Below are 18,265 nucleotides of genomic sequence, written 5' to 3'. Positions count from 1 at the left end.
ATCTGCCTTTCTCAGAAGTGTCACTCTGTATGTAGGCTGTATTTTGGCACACTGCCACAAACTCATTATTAAGTCTGTTTGGAGATAGTAAGGGGATTAGGAGTTTGCACTTGTTTGAGACAAACTTATCGAGGGTGGTTTCAGTCTGTTGGGCACTACTGACTAGGGAGGAGAGGAAATCCTTCATCTGTGTGCCATCAGTGTCTGCTGTACCTGATGAGGCATTATGCCATTGTCCAAGTTTTTTTCTTTTATTTCCACTGTACCAGGTTGCTCATACTTTACCCTGTGCCCCTGAGGTGGCGTTGCCTGTACCTGTACGTATGGGCAGCTCCACTGCGTTAGTATGTGAGCCCTGCTGTCCATCTGCGTCTCTTTGCTTCAGCTACCCAATCCTGCGTGGCTGCCTTGGGGTGAATGATTGATCCCTGTGCCTGATTCGAAGTCAGCCTGACAGGGCTACCCAGGGAGCCAATTACCCTCTGGTGCTGCTCCAGCACCAGAGAGTGACCAGCCTGTGGTGTCTTGGCCAGAGCAGTGTCCCTGCAATCACTGCTCTTTTCCTCTGCACTCTGCTGTGGAGAGACACTGTGTGTGCTGTCTGTGCTAATACATTTTTTGCGCAATAGGCTTCCTTCTGCCTTAGCCTTTGGCTTTTCCTCAGGCTAAAACCAAAGATAACCCTTCTACCAAAGTTGCATTTGGCACTGTCTGCTCAGAAGGTCATAATTAGCCAAGCTAGCACAGGGTCTTACATCCCAGTTATTTGCTGTCTTCTTTCTCAGCAAGTCATGCAAAATGAGTTCCAGACATATGCTGCAGGTCAAACTGTGAATACCTAGTTCCCTTTTTGTATGCTTTTCTCTCATATCCTTAGGTTCTTCTAGTGCCTAGGTTTGCTAGATCCTTCAAGACAAAGAAAGATGCCTTCAAGTTGGAACAGTGAAGTGTATGCATTGGAGACAGCTCTAATGCTACTGTCCAATACCAGCAATCATACTGTAACCCAGTTACTGGCCAGAAAAAAAAAAACAAACTTCTTTACAATGTGTTTAAATAAGGTACAGTTGGTATTAGTATTCTCTGGCAAACCTTTGAATCGAGTTTGGAAAAGCAAGAATTTGCATATAAATAGAATATTATAGAGAGATCTCCATTTCTCTTGGCAGGGCATTTTTTTTTGTTGAATTCTTTACTTTTTACTGCTTTTTAAATAAAGAATTCTGTACTTTAGCAAGGGTTTGTGCTATAGGGAGGTTTGAACAGGAAATACATAAACTATACATGAATTAACATTTTGACATTATTGCCACAATTTAATCAGAAAACACCAAATTATTTAAAATGTGTTAACTACTTACTTTTCTATGCTGTAGTTGATAATGCACAATAAAATAAAATTATTAAAAGTGCGAGTTGTGCTCCAGGTACATAAGAATATTACAGATATACTTCCTTTTGCAAGCTTAGTATGTGCTAAATATATATCTATGTACAGCTGGGGGTCTGCATTACTGATAATTATTGCAAGTGCTACTGGAGAGGTGGATATTGAACATATTAGTATAGGGTGCAAAGATTAAGTGAATAGTACTCAAATTGAATTTGCTGTGGTTGGGCATCTAAGTCTATTAGAGCTTCTTTTCTTTTTCTTTTTTTTTTCTTTTATTTTGTAAGGAAAGACTAAACCAGAATCAATTCTAACTTCATTATCTTCCTTTTCAAGGTGATTTTGTCTTCCTGTCTCCAAAAGTGGAGAGCTGAAATAAAGGATTACACTCCACATTGTTAGCTTTATCATAATTGTGTTTTTATCATTCCAAAAATAATACAAAAAAGGTCTGCAAGTGTGGGATGCAGATGTGTATAAGATTTGTGGGTGCATAAGCACCTAGTAGGTGTGAAATGTTTTATGCCTTCCACTTGTTACGATCAGCCTTCTCTAGACTCTTGTTCTAACCTCAGTTATGAAAGTAACTTCAGTCCTTCTAGAATATGTGTGCAAAAAATTAACCACATTTTTTTCCATTTTAAATAATCTTTTTACTAAAATAGCTTCAAAATCTTGATACTGGCTAAGTTTTTGGTGTTCACTGGTATTATTGTGCACCGACCAAACTTCTCTCCTTCCTCTTACTATCCAGCATCTTCAAGACTGCAAGCCTACTTTGAGACATAAGTTGTATTTTTTTGGTTCTGCATGTATCCAGTTAGCAATAAATGTAAATCTTGGTTCCCAGGAGGAACTGACAAAAGAATAGCAAAGCAAATCTATAAGAAATTATAAAGCCATAATCAGATTGCTTGTAAATTCAATGTGCAAATTAGTGTGTTTATATAGCTGGAGAATACAAGTGAAGCTGGAATTTAGCAATATTTCCTCAGTATTGATGTAGGCTAATCAAAGTAACAGCATTGTTACCAGTGGACTCAGATCTTGACTTTACTTATAGAAACTTGTACGATTACATAAATAATTACAAAGTGAAAGTAAATCAGGCAATTAAAACAAACAATGAAAATTCCGAAAAAACCAAAACAAAAAAACCCACCCCAATACACTGCAAAAACTCAGCCTGTAGTTGCATTTGTGACAAACATAAAGTTCTGGAAGTGTGGTAATATTCTCTTTGGGACCACTTGTAGGATGAAAAACAATTATTGAATAGAAAGCAGTTGCAAAGGAGAAGGTCTGAGTTCATATGGTTGATAAAATGGATGTGGAAGGAAATTACCAGTTATGATATTTCCCTGCCATAATACCTATTATTATTGATACTGATTCTGTATTGGACATGAGTCTTAGTCGGTACTTATTATGTAATTGCAAGGAATACGTACCTCGAGCTAGTGTTATTATTTTAGACATTATTTTTTTGTTCTGAGAAAACAATTCAACAGCAGTACAGTGATCATCATCTTCCATCATTCAGAGTTTTATCATCGTTGCCCTCTGATTCCCTTTGCAGGCCTCATAAATTCTCATCCCTAGTTGGGAAAAATAGGATCATGCTATGCATTATTTTCCCACATATTACTACACTTCTGTTAGCAGTTTCAGACAAGCTTTAAAAAGAAACTATGAGGATATGGTCTTTTGTTGTTTGACCCAAATCATGACCCAAACTGACACAGCTATTTGTGTGCTAATTTTCACTGTGGGATAGATTTTACAAGTCATGTTATTTTTTAATTTATTAAGAAATGTATTGTATCATTATCAAGGACATATTGAAAGTCAAGATTATCTATCTTTCCTAAATTAAGGTCAGAAAGATGGAATTGCTCCTAGGCCTATGAATCAGGTACAGATAAAGAAGAAAGTCTCTATTTTGTTGAGGTGTTCATAGGCAGAGTTAATTTATACTAGAAATTTTCCTTTCTTTGAGACATATGACTGATTTCTGCTGTGATAATTGTCATTTAATATATAAGCCCTGTACCTGGAGAATCCTTTAAAGGCACGTTTATGTTTGGAAAGAGTCTATAACTTCATGGGACTATTATTCATATCTTTCATCAACACTTTTGGTTTCTCACTCTTACTGAAAGGGTCATAATAGAAATAAAGACTCATAAGACAGACTATAGAAAGTTACCTAAGCTAAAATAGTATCATTGGATTTTCTGTCCCTTGATGAAAAAAATTGTGTATTTGATACTTGATTTTGGTGGCATTTGGGCTGTGGCATATTTAGAAAGGTGATCATGTATCTCACAAGCAATCTTCTGAATACAGGTTTTAGTGTATGAGTATTTCTAGTCTTTCAAAAAAAGTCTTGCTGATTATGATGCATTTATGAAATTAGTCAAATTGCAGAGTTGGCTTAAATGTGTGCAATCAGGAAATAACACACGCATTTCAGAAATGCAATTCTGAAATTCTGATGTGCTGAAACACTCCACAAAACTTTGCTTGAACTTTTGGAAAAGGGTGGGAAAAACCCAAAACTAGCTGAATGAATGGATTTATGGATTTGCCTTTTTTTTTTTTTTCCCAAAGAAGGTTTCTTTCTCCTTTGCTTCCATTGCCACCCATTGGAAAAAAAAAAAAAAAAAAAAAAAAAAAGTTTATTTTTTGTTGTTTCTTCCTTATAAATAAAGCTTTATGCAGACCAGAGTTCTTGCAAAATCAGAACTGTCTTACTTGTCAGGTTCAGCTGTTGCATTTTGGGCCTGTTTGGTTAGAAGTTTTCCCTTTTTCTTTGAGGGCAGGCTCAGCAAAGCAGAGAACCCACGTCTCCACCACATTTAGGTGTCTTCTTCCCTTTCAGCAAATCTTTGTTGTATAGCCCAGCATTTCTGGTCTGTTAGAGCCAAGTTTTGCAACTCTGTTCCTACAAGTCAAACAAGTTGCTACATCTGTGCCTGCCAATATTGTGATTTTATTATAAATCAGACATTACAGCATTTGGCTTCTTTTCAATTGATTTGAATGACATGTTCTCCTTCAGTGTTAATTAAAGCAAGACCTCCAAGATCTAAAAGATAAGGCTATAATACTTCAGTACATTTCTTCTAAAATGTCTTTTATGTGATTTTTTTTTTTTTTTTAGCTACACAGAGATTTCAACCAGAAACATCAAAGAATTCTAACTTGTAAAGGGTTGGAATTTTAGATCTCTGAATGCTTTTTCTTATGGGATGCCTCCTTTTAGAACTTAAGGATAGTCTGTTTATCCATTATCTGAAAATTTATATAAGTTTTATTTACGTAAAAGTAAAATGTCCTGTTCAGCTTATTTCAAAAATCTTTGTAATTTTCTCAGCATTAGAGATCTGCTGAGATAAACACAGAGAATATTCTGGAGCAGAGCTGGTCCAGCAAAGCTCATCACCCCTCTCTATCCCCTGTATTTTAAGGAAAAGGTTCAATGAAGGAGGAATCACACAGTATGTTTCTTTATTTATTCCTTGAAATCACATCCAGATTTTATCTCACATTGTAGCTCAGTATCCTCACACTGCCAGTCCAGGACATTTAACTAGTCTATTGATAACAGCGTTTTACAGATTTTACAGTGAAAAAAATCTCCAAAGATTAGTTTTAAACTGAATAGTTATCACTTCCTGCATTTAATTCTTGCTACTATTCAATTTAGAAGGATATCATGCATTCTGAATAGAGTTCTAAAGAGTAATAGATTCTAAAGCTTCCTTATGTCAGTATAGCTTGTACCTGTAAAAAAAAAAGTTTATCAGTGTAATGGCAGAAACAGTCTTTTTTAGAACATTTTTATGTTTCAAAGAGAAAAATCATGCAATTAAAAATTTAAAAGGGGGTAAAAATTGTGCAGTAATGGCATGGAAAATCTCTGTAATGGGGAATGGGCAAGCCAAATTTTGCAGATGCCATGATGCAATTATACCGTAAAAGAAAATATGGAGAAAATTGTGTAGAATTTCCAAGCCAGTGGAAATACCCCCAACACACTTCTTTCCTTCCCACCATCATTATATTATTATAATTTTAAAAAACAGTTTATATTACAAACACCTTAAAGGTTAGAAACTTCATTCATTTCTATTCAGGATGTGGGAGAACGAGGTGTAATCGATTTTCTTTACAAATGAGTCTCAACTTAAGATGAATGGGATTTAAAATCCTCCCCTAAATTTCACATGTTCTATTTGCTAATTTAGGTGATTGTCTCAACTTGTCAAGTGTGTATGATAGCCATGAAAAGAGTAGGCTGGAGTGGGACTGCAAAATGGGGGTGAAATGCTTTTCTTGGCTCTCTCTGAGTGTGGGTTTTGAACCACCAAGACCAGGCAGGAAAGGAAGTTATAGGTAATAATCGATAAAGTCAAATTAATAATTAATAAAGTTTCATGACCGAGATACAGTCTCCGATAGCCACAATGAAAAGGGATAGCCCTGAGCCCGGGATCAGTGAACACTGATCCGATCTCTGTCGCACCACATCCCCTCTGTTCACCAAGGCTGTCCGGTCCGGGCAGTTTTTATACAGTTTGTTCAGCCTGGGGCAGAGTCTCTCCTTTTCTTTTCATAATTTCACATATTCATGTTGTCTTCTTTCTCTGCCTTGGGCTGGACAAAGCAGTTCCTGGCAAGTGATGAATGCTGATGTTGGGTTATGGGAACCTGGCATTGGGGTGCAAGTTCCTGACAACCCTTGCTATCTCGATCGTAGGTACTTATTGAGTATGCATCGCTTGGGTGTTTCCCTGGACTCTTCCTGAGTAAGAGCCCATCTTCTCTGGAGCCACACCTTTTGGGTTGTAAATTAGACCTCTCTGTGGTTTCTCAATGGAGTGAGGCAATCTCCCGGCTCAGGCGTGTGGGCTTACAATCCTTTAAGAATATTTCTTACAAAAATCATGACTTATATCTCGTACATTTCTCGTATATTCCACATAAGCACGAACTATTCTAAACTATATATTACAGGTGCTTCAGGGGAAAGGAAAGGGGTCATGCAGATGTAGCTGAGCTGCTGTGGCCTGGGCACACTGTTTGTAGGTGTGTGATGCTCCCAGGGCTTGCAGAAGGTGCCGTGGTGTCCTGGTGCCCCAGCCTCGGGGGCAGTAGGGGAAAAACACTGCCTCCCTGGAGCCAGCCCCGGGCACCCGGGCATGGGCAGGGAGCCCTGCCTGCCCATGGCTCTGAGCAGTTTGATATGTCCCACAGCTTCCTGATCCCCATTACAGCATGGTGACGGCTGCAAGCTGAAGCAGGGAGGGCTGCTTTAAATAAATTGTGATAAGGAATGTGGAGGAATAAGTTAGTTCACCCGCTGAGTTGTCCCTCTGCATCGGGCTGCTGACTGTCTGATAAAATAGGGAGCACAGTAGCAATTTGATGAAGTCAATGTTCTAAGGCTTTTAAGAAATGCAAGGAAACAGGCTTCAAAAAGCCACCTATTAAAAGGAAGTAAGTCTGATTTCTTGAGGTCTGAGGAAAGATATGGCCTGAGATTGCTTGTTTTACATATCAATTAAATTCTGATTTGTATAGCTGACCAAGCACCTTCATCACACATAATTTCAGCTTAGTTGAAACTGATCAAATAACTTAGGAAATAAGTTTAGTAGATTCGGGAGAGTTTGATAGAAAAATGGAACCACATAGAGCCTAAAGTGTATTAGATACTGTTTCTGTGTTGTAAGACTTTCTGGTCTGCCAAGAACAATGTCTGACACATTTTTCTATACCCATGGCTCCTACACCCGTACCTGCTGTGATGCAGGAAAGCCTCACTTTTTTAAACCTTTGATAGCTAATTTTCTATTTGTTCATCTCTTCTGCACTTTGACATGTGTGTTGCTTATTAAGGATCTTGGAAGTGGTACCATCTTTTGTTCAGAAGATTCTGTTTAAAAAAAGCAATGGAAATATTTCTGCACATAATTATTTACTGGTCTATACTTTCAGCATTTTCCTTTACCACTCCTTTTGAGAGGTCTGGTTTTTATCTGTTTTTTGGACCAAATCACCTTCTTCCTGGCCCATCAAAAGCACAGAGCACCCTTCTACATCTCCTTTTAGACACAAAGACAATATGAAAAGCATATTTGATTATTTTTAGTGCAAAATATGCAAACTTACTTCATTCTCTCTTAATGGTGGTAACAAAAATAAATTAACAGAAAAATACTTGGATTGGGCAAAATGAAAACTTCTGAAGAATTAATGGTTTTGTCTGCTGATAAAAGTAATGTGTTAAACACACCACCCAACTGCTCACCCCTTGCAGAAGATGTAGTGGGTGTCTGCAGACTTCCAACATCGTTCATGTTTATCACGTATACAGCAGGACAGCTTTATTTATGAACTGGAACAGCTGTTTATGAGAATTTCACATCTTTCATAATGTTTATTTGCCTTTCACCATGGCTTCCAAGCTCTTTTGACATAAAATCCGTAGGAAAACCTGAGCCTGTACAAGAGTTTCTCTGTCTCTTCTACATTTGTTTTCTTAGGTGATTAAAATATTTTTTTTTAGACTTATTCTATTTTGAAAAGTGTCAGCTATGGGTAAACATGTATTAAAGTTAAAAATGTTACAGGAAAAGCTTTTCCCAGACAGAAAACAAGCAAAAAAATAAGCAGTTGGGATGTTTAAATGAGTCTACAAAAATTAGTCCAAAATTCCTGAATTTTGTGAAAGTATAATAGTTCTTTTAAACACTTACATTGCCATAAAATCTTTATCAGGGATACAAATGGCTATTTTATGGAGTGTTCAAAACCTTTATAAAATTATTTTCAATTATGATTTATTTTCATTTATAGTTTATTTTCAATTATGATTAGCAAACCAGTGTTCTGTTCACTTACTACATTGCTTTGTTTTGCCTTTCTTTTCTTGTCAAACAGGTGTGTTTTATGAAGTTGTTCAGAGCTTCCCTCGAGTGGAGGAAAATGTGGAGGTGGATTCATTTGTAAGCAGCCACAGGTGGAGAAGGCACTCAGAGTCCCTCAAATCAGTGGACACCAACAGAGCCAGCATGGGGCAGGATTCCTTGGAGCCAGGGGGTTTCACTGACCTGCTGCTTGAAGAGGGACATGACAACACTACACAGATTGAGGTAGATATTCATTTCATCTAATTCATTTTATTGTCTTTGACTGGGGATAAGTGAAAAATTAGGACATTTCCTTCAGGGCATTCAAACACTTACGGGGAGGAGAACCTCTGCCCTTTGTATCTGTGAACCTATCAGGACATAGAAGCTGGAGTTTTCTCTTGTCCTGGGGCTGGAGCCTGTCCTTTATGACTTTTGAAGATGATAGTCTCTTGAGGATGTTTGCTTTTTTGCTTTAAAACAGTTAAGGGAAGTCCCATGTTTTTGCAGTTCTTGCTGGAAAACTGGAAAAGGAAGTACTATTAAAACAGAATAAAATTTTTTTTTTAATTATTTTTGAAGTTGATGTAAACATCTCAATTTGCAAGACTTTGACTGATCTTTCTGGAGAGTGATATCCAGGCACAAAGTGGAAAAGACCCTAAAAAAATGAGAAATTGGAAGAAAATTCAGGTTGGTGATTGAAAAAAATTGCATACTATTTGATTTTTGGTCTTACAAAGAATAAGATGGATCGAGCCCATCTTTGTGAAGCCTAGGGGCATTCTCCCTCTGTTTTATAGTGTCATTCAACCTCTAATTTCTTGTTTAGCTGCCAGATAGCTCTCTGTCCTGTTTTCTTTGGTTCTTACGTTGTTGTGGTGGTGGTGGTTTTTTAAGTATTGAATTTGGGAGTTTCCTGTTAATAAAATCTACATCCTGTTTTTCAGTAAAATACAGCTTGGAATAAACTACACTTAACATCTTCAGTCCTTATAATCTGCTTCCAAAACACCAGTGTTGGGGTTTTTTCAGTTCCAAGCTCACTCTCAGAGAAAAAAAATGCAGATTTCAGATTTTGGGTTGTTACTTACACAATAAAAAAACACAATGCAATATAAAACCCATCTGTAGAGACAATGGAATCTCTACTGCATGAGCAAAAAAATAGTGCTTTCAGAGAGGTGTTTTGTGCTTGTTTTTTAAGGTTCCCATTTTGCACAGCATTAATTACATTTCCTCTTGTACTAACATGAAAGTCACTGGTTGGTAAATTGTAGTTTTGAATGTCATGTTGATGTTTTGACTTCCTTTTTTGCCTTGTGTAATCCCCATCGACCCATATTTGTAGCAATTATTTTGGGCTACAACACAGATCAGTCTTGCTTCTAGTTATTTTAGCAGGTAAAGTGCAAGCTGTGTCAAGTACAGGGAAGTTTTAGTAGCTGATCTTTCTATGGCTTACCCTGTAGATCCCTGTGCTGTGTTTCCATTCAGTTGGGTTCCAAGTTCTTATGAAGCAAAATGGTTGGATGTCCCTGTCTAACACTTATGTATAGCAAGACCTGGGGAAAAAAATGAACACTTGCAAATGGATGTACATAGAATGGTATTTTTCCAGGAACATCTTTCCTGACAGATTAATGTCTTTACAGTGTCTTAACCTGAAAAGTTTATTGAATTCAAGTTTTGTGTTCTGTTGCAAACCTCTTTTTTCTAAGGTGTTTTCAGCACAATAAGATAACGGAGTTGTGGTTTTACACATTATCGGATTCCATTGAAAATCCCCGCTACAACACACGGGCATCTCACAAAAAACCCCTTGATGCCTGGCCTTATAGAGGAGGTAGAGTACACAACAGAAATCCACAGAGGAAGAATCCATATGTTGCAGTCTTCTGCAGCTTGGCAGCTGGAGAGCCTATTGATTATTTTAAATCCTTGCTCTGTGCACATTGCAGTGTTTGCTAAAGAAAATCCAGAGAATAAGTATTAGCTGCCACTTACATTTAGTGATGCTACAGGATGACAACATCCCTCCTTTACAGATACTGTTTTCTCTAAAGTGTTTTGTAGGCTTACCATGCAAATGCAGACTTCTTTAATATGAAGACTGACAGTGAGGAGCAAGTTTTCACTTGATAGTATTTGCTGTCCTTTATAATGATGAGTTTATTTTCTCTCCAGCTTTATAAACCCAAACCCTTTCTCTCTCACCTCTATCCATTCCTTTTTTTTTGGTAGAAAAACCAAAACAAAAACCCAAAACCAACAACAAAACCAAAACAAAATAAATAAAACAAACAAACAAAACCCACCAAAAAAAACCCCACAAAAACCAAAACAGCCAAGGAAGAAAGGCAGTAGGCAGAAATTTCTGGACACTGTTTAAAATTAAATATTACTTGAGTTATCAATCCATATAGTCATAAGGTAAAAAGTGATAAAATCAAACCTGTGTGGAGCACATCTTAGTTCCTTAGTTGCTGTTTATTTTAAGATAATGACACTTTTGACTAATTTTTTTTCCCATTGGAGTTACTGGAATTGTTCTGTAGCTTCACTGGATCCCACATCAGTCCTGATCTGGAGGTTATTTTAACATCTGCTTGAGTGGGAGCATGAAGTGCAGATCTTCTGAAGCTCTTCATGAAAGTGCACTGTAGACTGGTTCCTCACACCTTTCCAGTAGTCAGGGTGGACCTCCTCCTATGCATGGGAAAGATGAAAACGGTGAGGTTCTCTTTAAGGTGCAACCTCTCTGGTCCAAAAACTGGAGCACTGGAGCCACCAGGGAGCCCAGGTGTCTCTCTTCACATTTCTGTTTTGTCTCCTGCATTTGTTTGGCACTGTGATTCAGGAAAGGACTCATACAAAATTATATACACATTCATGTGCCTTTTTTAAGATAAGCTTGAACTGGTCTTGAACTAAATTGCAGAGACTAGAAGAAGCAGTGGTTGTAACTTTTAAGATAAGCTGTTCTCTTGAACTGGTCTTGAACTAAATTGCAGAGACTAGAAGAAGCAGTGGTTGTAACCATTTGATGTGCTGGGCTTTCAGAAAAGAGCAGGGCCTGGGGAAGAAAAAGATAAGACCTCCAAGTCCCATTGTGTTGCTGGAGAAGAGGAATGTTGTGGTGGCCAAACCCACAAGGATGGATGTTGCCAAAACAAAAGGACATAAACAAGTTTTTGCTGCATGCCAGATAGGAACCCTGATAGCGAACTATAAATTATAGGGTAAAATTAATATATAACACTCTTAAAATGGTACTACTGTCTTGAAAGTACTCCTCCTATTTTAGAAGGATTATTATGGCATGCCAATTAGAGACTATAATGTTGCAAATCCAAAAGGCCTCCCAAGATTGAGGTTAGTCCCATTTGCTTTATTTGCAATTGGTATTCTAGAGCTCAAAGGCCGAGGAGGGTCATATTATATGAGACTTATTATGTTTTCATTCCCATTATATCAAATAGGTAAAGAGAGAGAAGGCTCTGAAGAGGGATAAAATAGTGGCATAAGAATGAGATCTTATACAGATGAGTGCAAATGTTACAGTCTGAGAGAAAGCCCCAAAGCAGGTAGCCTTGGACAGGTAAAGCAAGATGCTGTCAGCCAACTAAAACAGCTCTAAGGGGCTGCCCCAAAATACAGGGTTCTGGTGATGCGCTGCAACAAGCCGTCTTCTTGGCTTCATGGCAAATGAGAATTTCAGAAGGTCTCCATTGAAGATAGGAGCATCTATGGCTAAGCCATATTTCTTCCCAAGGGTCATGAAGCCAAACATTAAAGCCTGCCTGGAATAACTTTGGGAGTATCGGAATTCTTCTTTCTAGAAAGTTTGTTTCTCAGATTTCTGGGATTTCACAATATCATGATTTCAAGCCTAGCTTTCCTTTTTTTCCCTCCCATCTTTCTTAAGATTCTTCTCTCCTGTTTTGAGGGTCAAGGTTGTTTTGGGTGTTTGCTTGTTGTTTAATATCCTGCTTTTTTTTATTGGGCTCAGGACATTTAGAAGTGCCTTTTACTTATGCTAAATAAAGCTTAGGAAATGCAACGTGTCAGGTGGAATTTGTTGCTGCAAACACTGTAAGCCCTTGTAAAAGCAGCGAGTGTGAAAATACATCTCCCTGAATATGCGTAGTTTGGCATGTCTGCTTTCAAGCAAGGAGAAAAATAAGATAAATATACTATGTTTCTGCATATATTCTTGTAAAATAAAACTATGCTCCATAATCACTCACTTTTATTACGTAGATTAGTATTAATACTGCTAAAATAAACTCAGCTTCATGGTGGTGATGTGACCAGTTGTTCTATCAATTCTCAAAGGCCTGTGGCCATACAGATAATGAAGGTGGATATCAAAGGTTCTTGCTGCCTGTTTGTTTTTTGCATTACTGAGGAAGAAGCTGATCTCTGAAATTAATCTCCTCTGGATGCTGGTTCCCCAATATTCACCACTAAAGGATCCGCAAATGCATTCCTGTTTTGTCATAGTGCTTGCTAATGCAGGTCTGGCTACTGAGAACTGGAAAAGGATTAGTAATTCAATAATATACAACTAATGCATTAATATACAATTGTGCATTGCACAAATGTTGCATGACAATTTTTCCATAGTTTAAAATGTGCATAATTTTTCAAGTGGTTTCCTATGATTTTTGGCTATGTCTAGCTCCATTCAGAACAGAATCTCCCTCTATATGTATAGCTTTCGTCTCTTTATCACAGATCTTTCTTGTGATTGCAGTCACATCAGTGCTGGGTAAAACAGTGGCAAGAAAAATACAGAGAAATTGAACTGGAGAAGTGTCTGATATATAGCTTGCACTGGCATGAGCAGAAGGTGAAAAACTTTGCAGAATAACTTTAGATCATGTGAATTACTTTCAAATTTGTTGCCACTGTATAGAGATACTACATCAAAACAATAGTCTTTCACAAACTTCAAATACCAAAAATAAATCCAGCAATAAAATAATAGATTAAATCATAGTCAAGCTTGGGCTGAGTGCAGTAAAGTTTTATTGCTTTGCACCAGCAAAAATGTGAGGAAAAAGATAATTTTTCATATAAAGTCTTAGAACAGAATGAATGATTGCTGCTGTATGACAGAAGATTCAGTTCTGAGCAAAGACCAGCATGCTAAATCAAACCAAACTCAACTGTATCTTATTTTCTCCACCCCACCTAACATACTACTCGCAAGCAGAGAAAATTGAGGCTATTTCAGTGCAATTTTTTTCTGTGTTAAAGTAATTAATTTATTCCTGTGGATGTCACTGATATCTCCTGCTGTGTATTGCTTTTAACTAAAATAGGGTTGTTGCCAGCTGAAGTCACCCTTTGTTTTTTTGTCCGTTCTTTACTTTCTCTAGATGTTGTTTGAAATGTAAATTTTAGCAGCACCTGTAGTTTATACCTGAAAAGCATCTTGCCCCTATTGAAACAACACTTGTGGGTTTCCTACTGATAAAAAAGTCTTTTGCTGGATTTTGCATTCTGATCCAGAGTGGCTGCCCAAAAGAGTGATTCTCCCTTATCATTCCCAGTCACTCATGGAAGTGAAGATGTCTGATTCTGACTGGCAAAAACAACAGAAGGGATTGAGTTTTACAGCCCTTGGGATTTGAGAGCAATTATTCTCAGCTACTGACAGCAGTGTCAGCATGCCCATTGCTGTGTCCCCACTGCAAGTCTGAGCAAGGAAGAAAATAAATGGTTGAGATTAAATTTCCCTCAGCTGGACAAATGATAAGGCAATTCTGCGATTACTTCTCTAATGCACTGTATTAAAAGTAGAAAAACTTGTCCATGTGAAAGAGAAGCCTTAAAACTAAAGAGTATTATAGTCTCATAGTGAGCTGTCAGTTTGGCCAAGCCTACCCCTGTTTTGTTCCTGCTTTTATTTTTTTTTTCTTTTCTTCCCATCCCAATGCTTTAATGCCAGTTGCATTTGGAGGACTTACAAAAAGCAGTGTTAATAACATTGTATTCTGAAACCCTAGTCCCCCCAAGTTACTAACAACCATATTCTGTATCTAAGAAAATAAATCCTTATTATCACAGTCTAACGAGTACTTCTGTTCTTTTTCCTCATCCTAAGCTAAGAGAGTGTCCCCCTTTACTTCTAAAACCTGTTTTCTGACTTGCAATTTTTAGAGCCTTTAATTGCCTGTGTAAAGTTGCCTGCTCACTTACCTTTTAAATTTATAGTTCAAATATTTATCTTAAATAGTATTTGTATCTTCCTTCCCCTGTCAGTGATCCTCAGCAGTGCAAGTTTATTCCATGGGCAACATTTATTGTACAACTATCTAGTTTAATAATATCAGGGATGCTATTGATCCCTCCACCAGTAGGACAGAATTCTTTTCGTAGTGTCTAGTCACATTTTGATGCAGATTATGAAATATCAAAGTAATACATATTCAGTACAAAGGTTTAACCAGATTTTAAGTTTCAGTTGAAGCATTTTAACATATAAGTGAGGAGGAATGAAGCTTTGCAAAACAAGAATTGGCTGTTTCTTTAGAGAACAAAAGAACAATACTTCTGTTATGAAATTTGTATTTACAAAAGTCGGGGGGGAAAAACTAACTAAAAACCTGAAACAACAATCAGTTTTATTTTGATACCTATTTACTGATGTGGCTTCATTTTAGGAACAGATTCTAGACTATATTATCAAGCTCAAATAATATTTAGCTCTTAACTGAAATAAGGGAATAGATTTTGGTTAAGGTTAATTTAAAGTTCTAAGTCAAGAAATACCCTTTAATTGATTTAATTACATGGCTGAAGCTTTTCAGGTCTACTTGCAAAATCATTATCATAACAAAACTTATATTCACTCTTATTTCACTTTTAGGCATGTATAATTATTTCTTGTTCACAGTTAATAATTACTATATCATGTGATTTTTGGTGTATGTGTGATTTCTGGTGTATGACTCATTCAAGAGAAGGAGGAAAAATCTGGGCTTTTCCAGTAGACCTGCAATATTTTTCACAATTTTTGATCAAACTTCAGTTACCTAGTGTACAGACCTGGAACTTCCAGGGCTGAAACAACTGTGACTAAAATACATGGTTTTACAGTTGAAGGTGGCATTGGATCAGATTTTCAGCCATTTCAGGCCCTACCTTGTGTTGCCTTGGGCCACATCAATTGTACCTCTAACACAGATGTCTTGCAGCCTTTAAGCCAGCGTAACTTAAATCCAGAAGTCTCTGTTGGAATATGTGCTGTTCACGTCCCTGCTGTTTCCATAATGTCCTAGAGGATTAAACAAATGTCCCATATGATTCTTTTCTACTCCACATCATGAAACTGCAAAAGCTCTGAAGCTCATTGGCACTGAAAGTTGTGGATGTCAAAATTTACAGAATGAGGCAAATTCTTGGAATACAAATTGTCACGGGTTATTAAACACAAAGGGAGTTTCTGAAGGGCAGATTACTGGACCCTAGGGAAAATGGGGAATTGCCATTGTTTGCTCTGGGTCCCCTCTGCTTACTGGGCATCACACAGACAGAATCATAGAATATCCTGTGTTGGAGGGGACCCACAAGGATCATCAAGTCCAATTTTCTTTCCCAGTCAGTTTCCAGTCATATGAAGATGTTTGACTTAAGGGAGTCCAGCTGTTCCTGTGCTTCTTTGGTATCCATTTACTAGATTAAGTTAAATATCATGTTATTGTTTTCATATTTGGGAGCTTGAAAGTTACAGTGTAGATTAAGGATGTATTGGAGGAAGGATCTTGGGATATGCTGAAACAGTGTGGCTGCATTGAAACCATGGTGGATATAACTTTTGTTTTCCATTTAGCAGAATGTTTGGTTGTCATATTTTTGTTGAAGGAGAGCTAAAATTTTGTGTTAAATTATATAGCTGATATAGTAATTGAAAGCTAAGTTGTATAGAATTTTCTTGCTGTATTTTTTTTGCAGAGGTTGTTATTGTCATTTTGAAATGTTTTTATTTACAATTTTCAAGAGTTTATTTTAGAAAATTAGCTTGTTACTTTGAAGACAGAGAATGTAATTTATTTTCACAAAAATAAAATATACATTTTTCAAACTGAGTCAAGGGAAAAAAATATGTTTCCTTTTCACATGATCTTAGGGAAATTTTTGAACTTTCTCTTCATGTGACATCCTAAGACAAACTAAAATGTCTGGAAATTACTGCTAAATTTAGTATTTAACTGATAATTTTTAATCATTATAAAGAAGAGCCAGAAAGTGAATTAGTCTGGAAAGCAGCACAGATCATACACAAAATTTCCTAATTCTCTGCTATTGCTAAATTACACCAAAAAATATGTCACCAGCATTTAGAAACAGAATCAGGAATAATCATTAATTTACTCACTATTTCCTACAGTTTTTTACCAGTGGTGTCACACTTTCTAGCCAGCCAGCAGACTGAAATATTACTGTCTTGTTTTTTTCCAGGCTTTCTGTTTCAAAATGGCAAACTAGGCAAACACCTCGTATATCTTTTGCTTTTGAATATACTGATTGCTTACTTATATCAAGGTCATCTTAACATTTTACTGGGTCTTACTGCAATGTCCAGCTGCACTTAATGCATTACCAACTCTGTAAAAAGTGTTGTAGTAATAAGCCTAAGTTTCCAATATTCTCAGTCTAAACTCAAGAAGTGATGGTTCTGCTAATAACTCAGGTATAGCTGAAAGAGGAAGAAGCTGGAAGAAAGATTCATTCTCTATTTCCTTTAAGCTTGGGAGGAGAGGACAAGGAAAGAAAGGAATTAAAAACTAGCTCCCCCATCCTTAAATAAGAGAACTCCACTGTAATCCTGAGTTCATTTCCCCATGCTTAGCTACATTGGCACAAAAGGCATTTAATTTAACACATTGATGAGAATAGCAAGGAAGGAGACAGGAAATTCAGAATTTAATGGCATCTGCCTTCGAATTTTCTTATTGATAATATTTTACTTTTCCATATCCTTCATCTCCAACTTCCTAAAGCATACTCCAGAACAGTGGAACTCATGACTGAAAAGAGCTATGAGCAGAATCAACAGACCTTGTACTTTCTGAATTAATTATTTCAGTCATACATGCCTCAGCACTTGCTTGCAGGGTTTGCTGAAAATAGATTCAACTTGTGAAGCTGAATATTAGTGTGGCTGTGAAGGCTGGGGAGGTCTCTCCTTTCCCAGACACTTCCTTTCTGACCCTCTTCACCATGTTCACCTGGAGTGTCCTCAAGAGAGGAGACTTGTATCAATTTGGTCATGCAAAAGGCAGAAGATTATGGTCATTTCTATCCATGCAAAGTGAACAGCCTCGGCTAATTTAACAGCACTCAGCAAATTGTGCATAGTTGGTTGGAGCAGGGAGTGAGGGTGAATACATTACCAAGCTGTTTGTGCAGAGGAATTTGGGTAGGTTAGTAAAAAGTTGTCACGCTAAGCCACACAATTCCAGTTTGGATAGTACCAGTCCTTAGGGATAGATTTTCAAAGCTGCAGGAATTCTGCTGACATTGATGGATTACTCAGTGTCTCTCCAAATCTTTCATGCTTCTTTAATATAGGAAAGTCAATTATCTGTTATCCCAAAACAGTAACAACATGGCATGTAAACAGATGGGTCCATTGTTTCAGATTTGGTCAGACACTTCCTGTGACTCTGTAAATTTAGTATTTATGCCAAAGTCAGTGATCTATCCTCATTGTGATTTTATGAGTTATACGGATTTTGCAAAGAGAATAATAAATGGGGCTAATGCTCAAAATCTTTATCAAGAGGGGAATCAGAGTCAAGAAAGTTACTTTTGTAAAATGTGCATTTATTCTTCCAAAAATGCCAGTTAAATGTTTTTAACTGCTGAAGAAAATGCTGATGAAACACTTCTAGGAGCTGTACTATTTCATACACAGAACAGAAATAACTAATGGAAATAC

The 18,265-nt window shown here is 37.1% G+C and overlaps 1 protein-coding gene across 1 annotated transcript in view; it reads left to right on the top strand.

Moving 5' to 3' along the window:
* Window positions 1-18,265, top strand: part of PLXDC2 (plexin domain containing 2) — a 249,294-nt gene that overhangs the window by 105,130 nt on the left and 125,899 nt on the right. Inside the window, exon 2 of the mRNA XM_041488579.1 lies at window positions 8,342-8,553. Coding sequence (XP_041344513.1) covers window positions 8,342-8,553 — 212 coding nt within the window. The remainder of the gene's footprint in view (window positions 1-8,341; window positions 8,554-18,265) is intronic.

The sequence above is a fragment of the Pyrgilauda ruficollis genome, unplaced genomic scaffold, assembly GCF_017590135.1.
Source record: "Pyrgilauda ruficollis isolate IOZ18807 unplaced genomic scaffold, ASM1759013v1 scaffold12, whole genome shotgun sequence".
Classification (NCBI taxonomy): Eukaryota; Metazoa; Chordata; class Aves; order Passeriformes; family Passeridae; genus Pyrgilauda; species Pyrgilauda ruficollis.
Note: the sequence above shows the minus strand (reverse complement) of the source record. Positions and strands in the feature narration are given on the sequence as shown.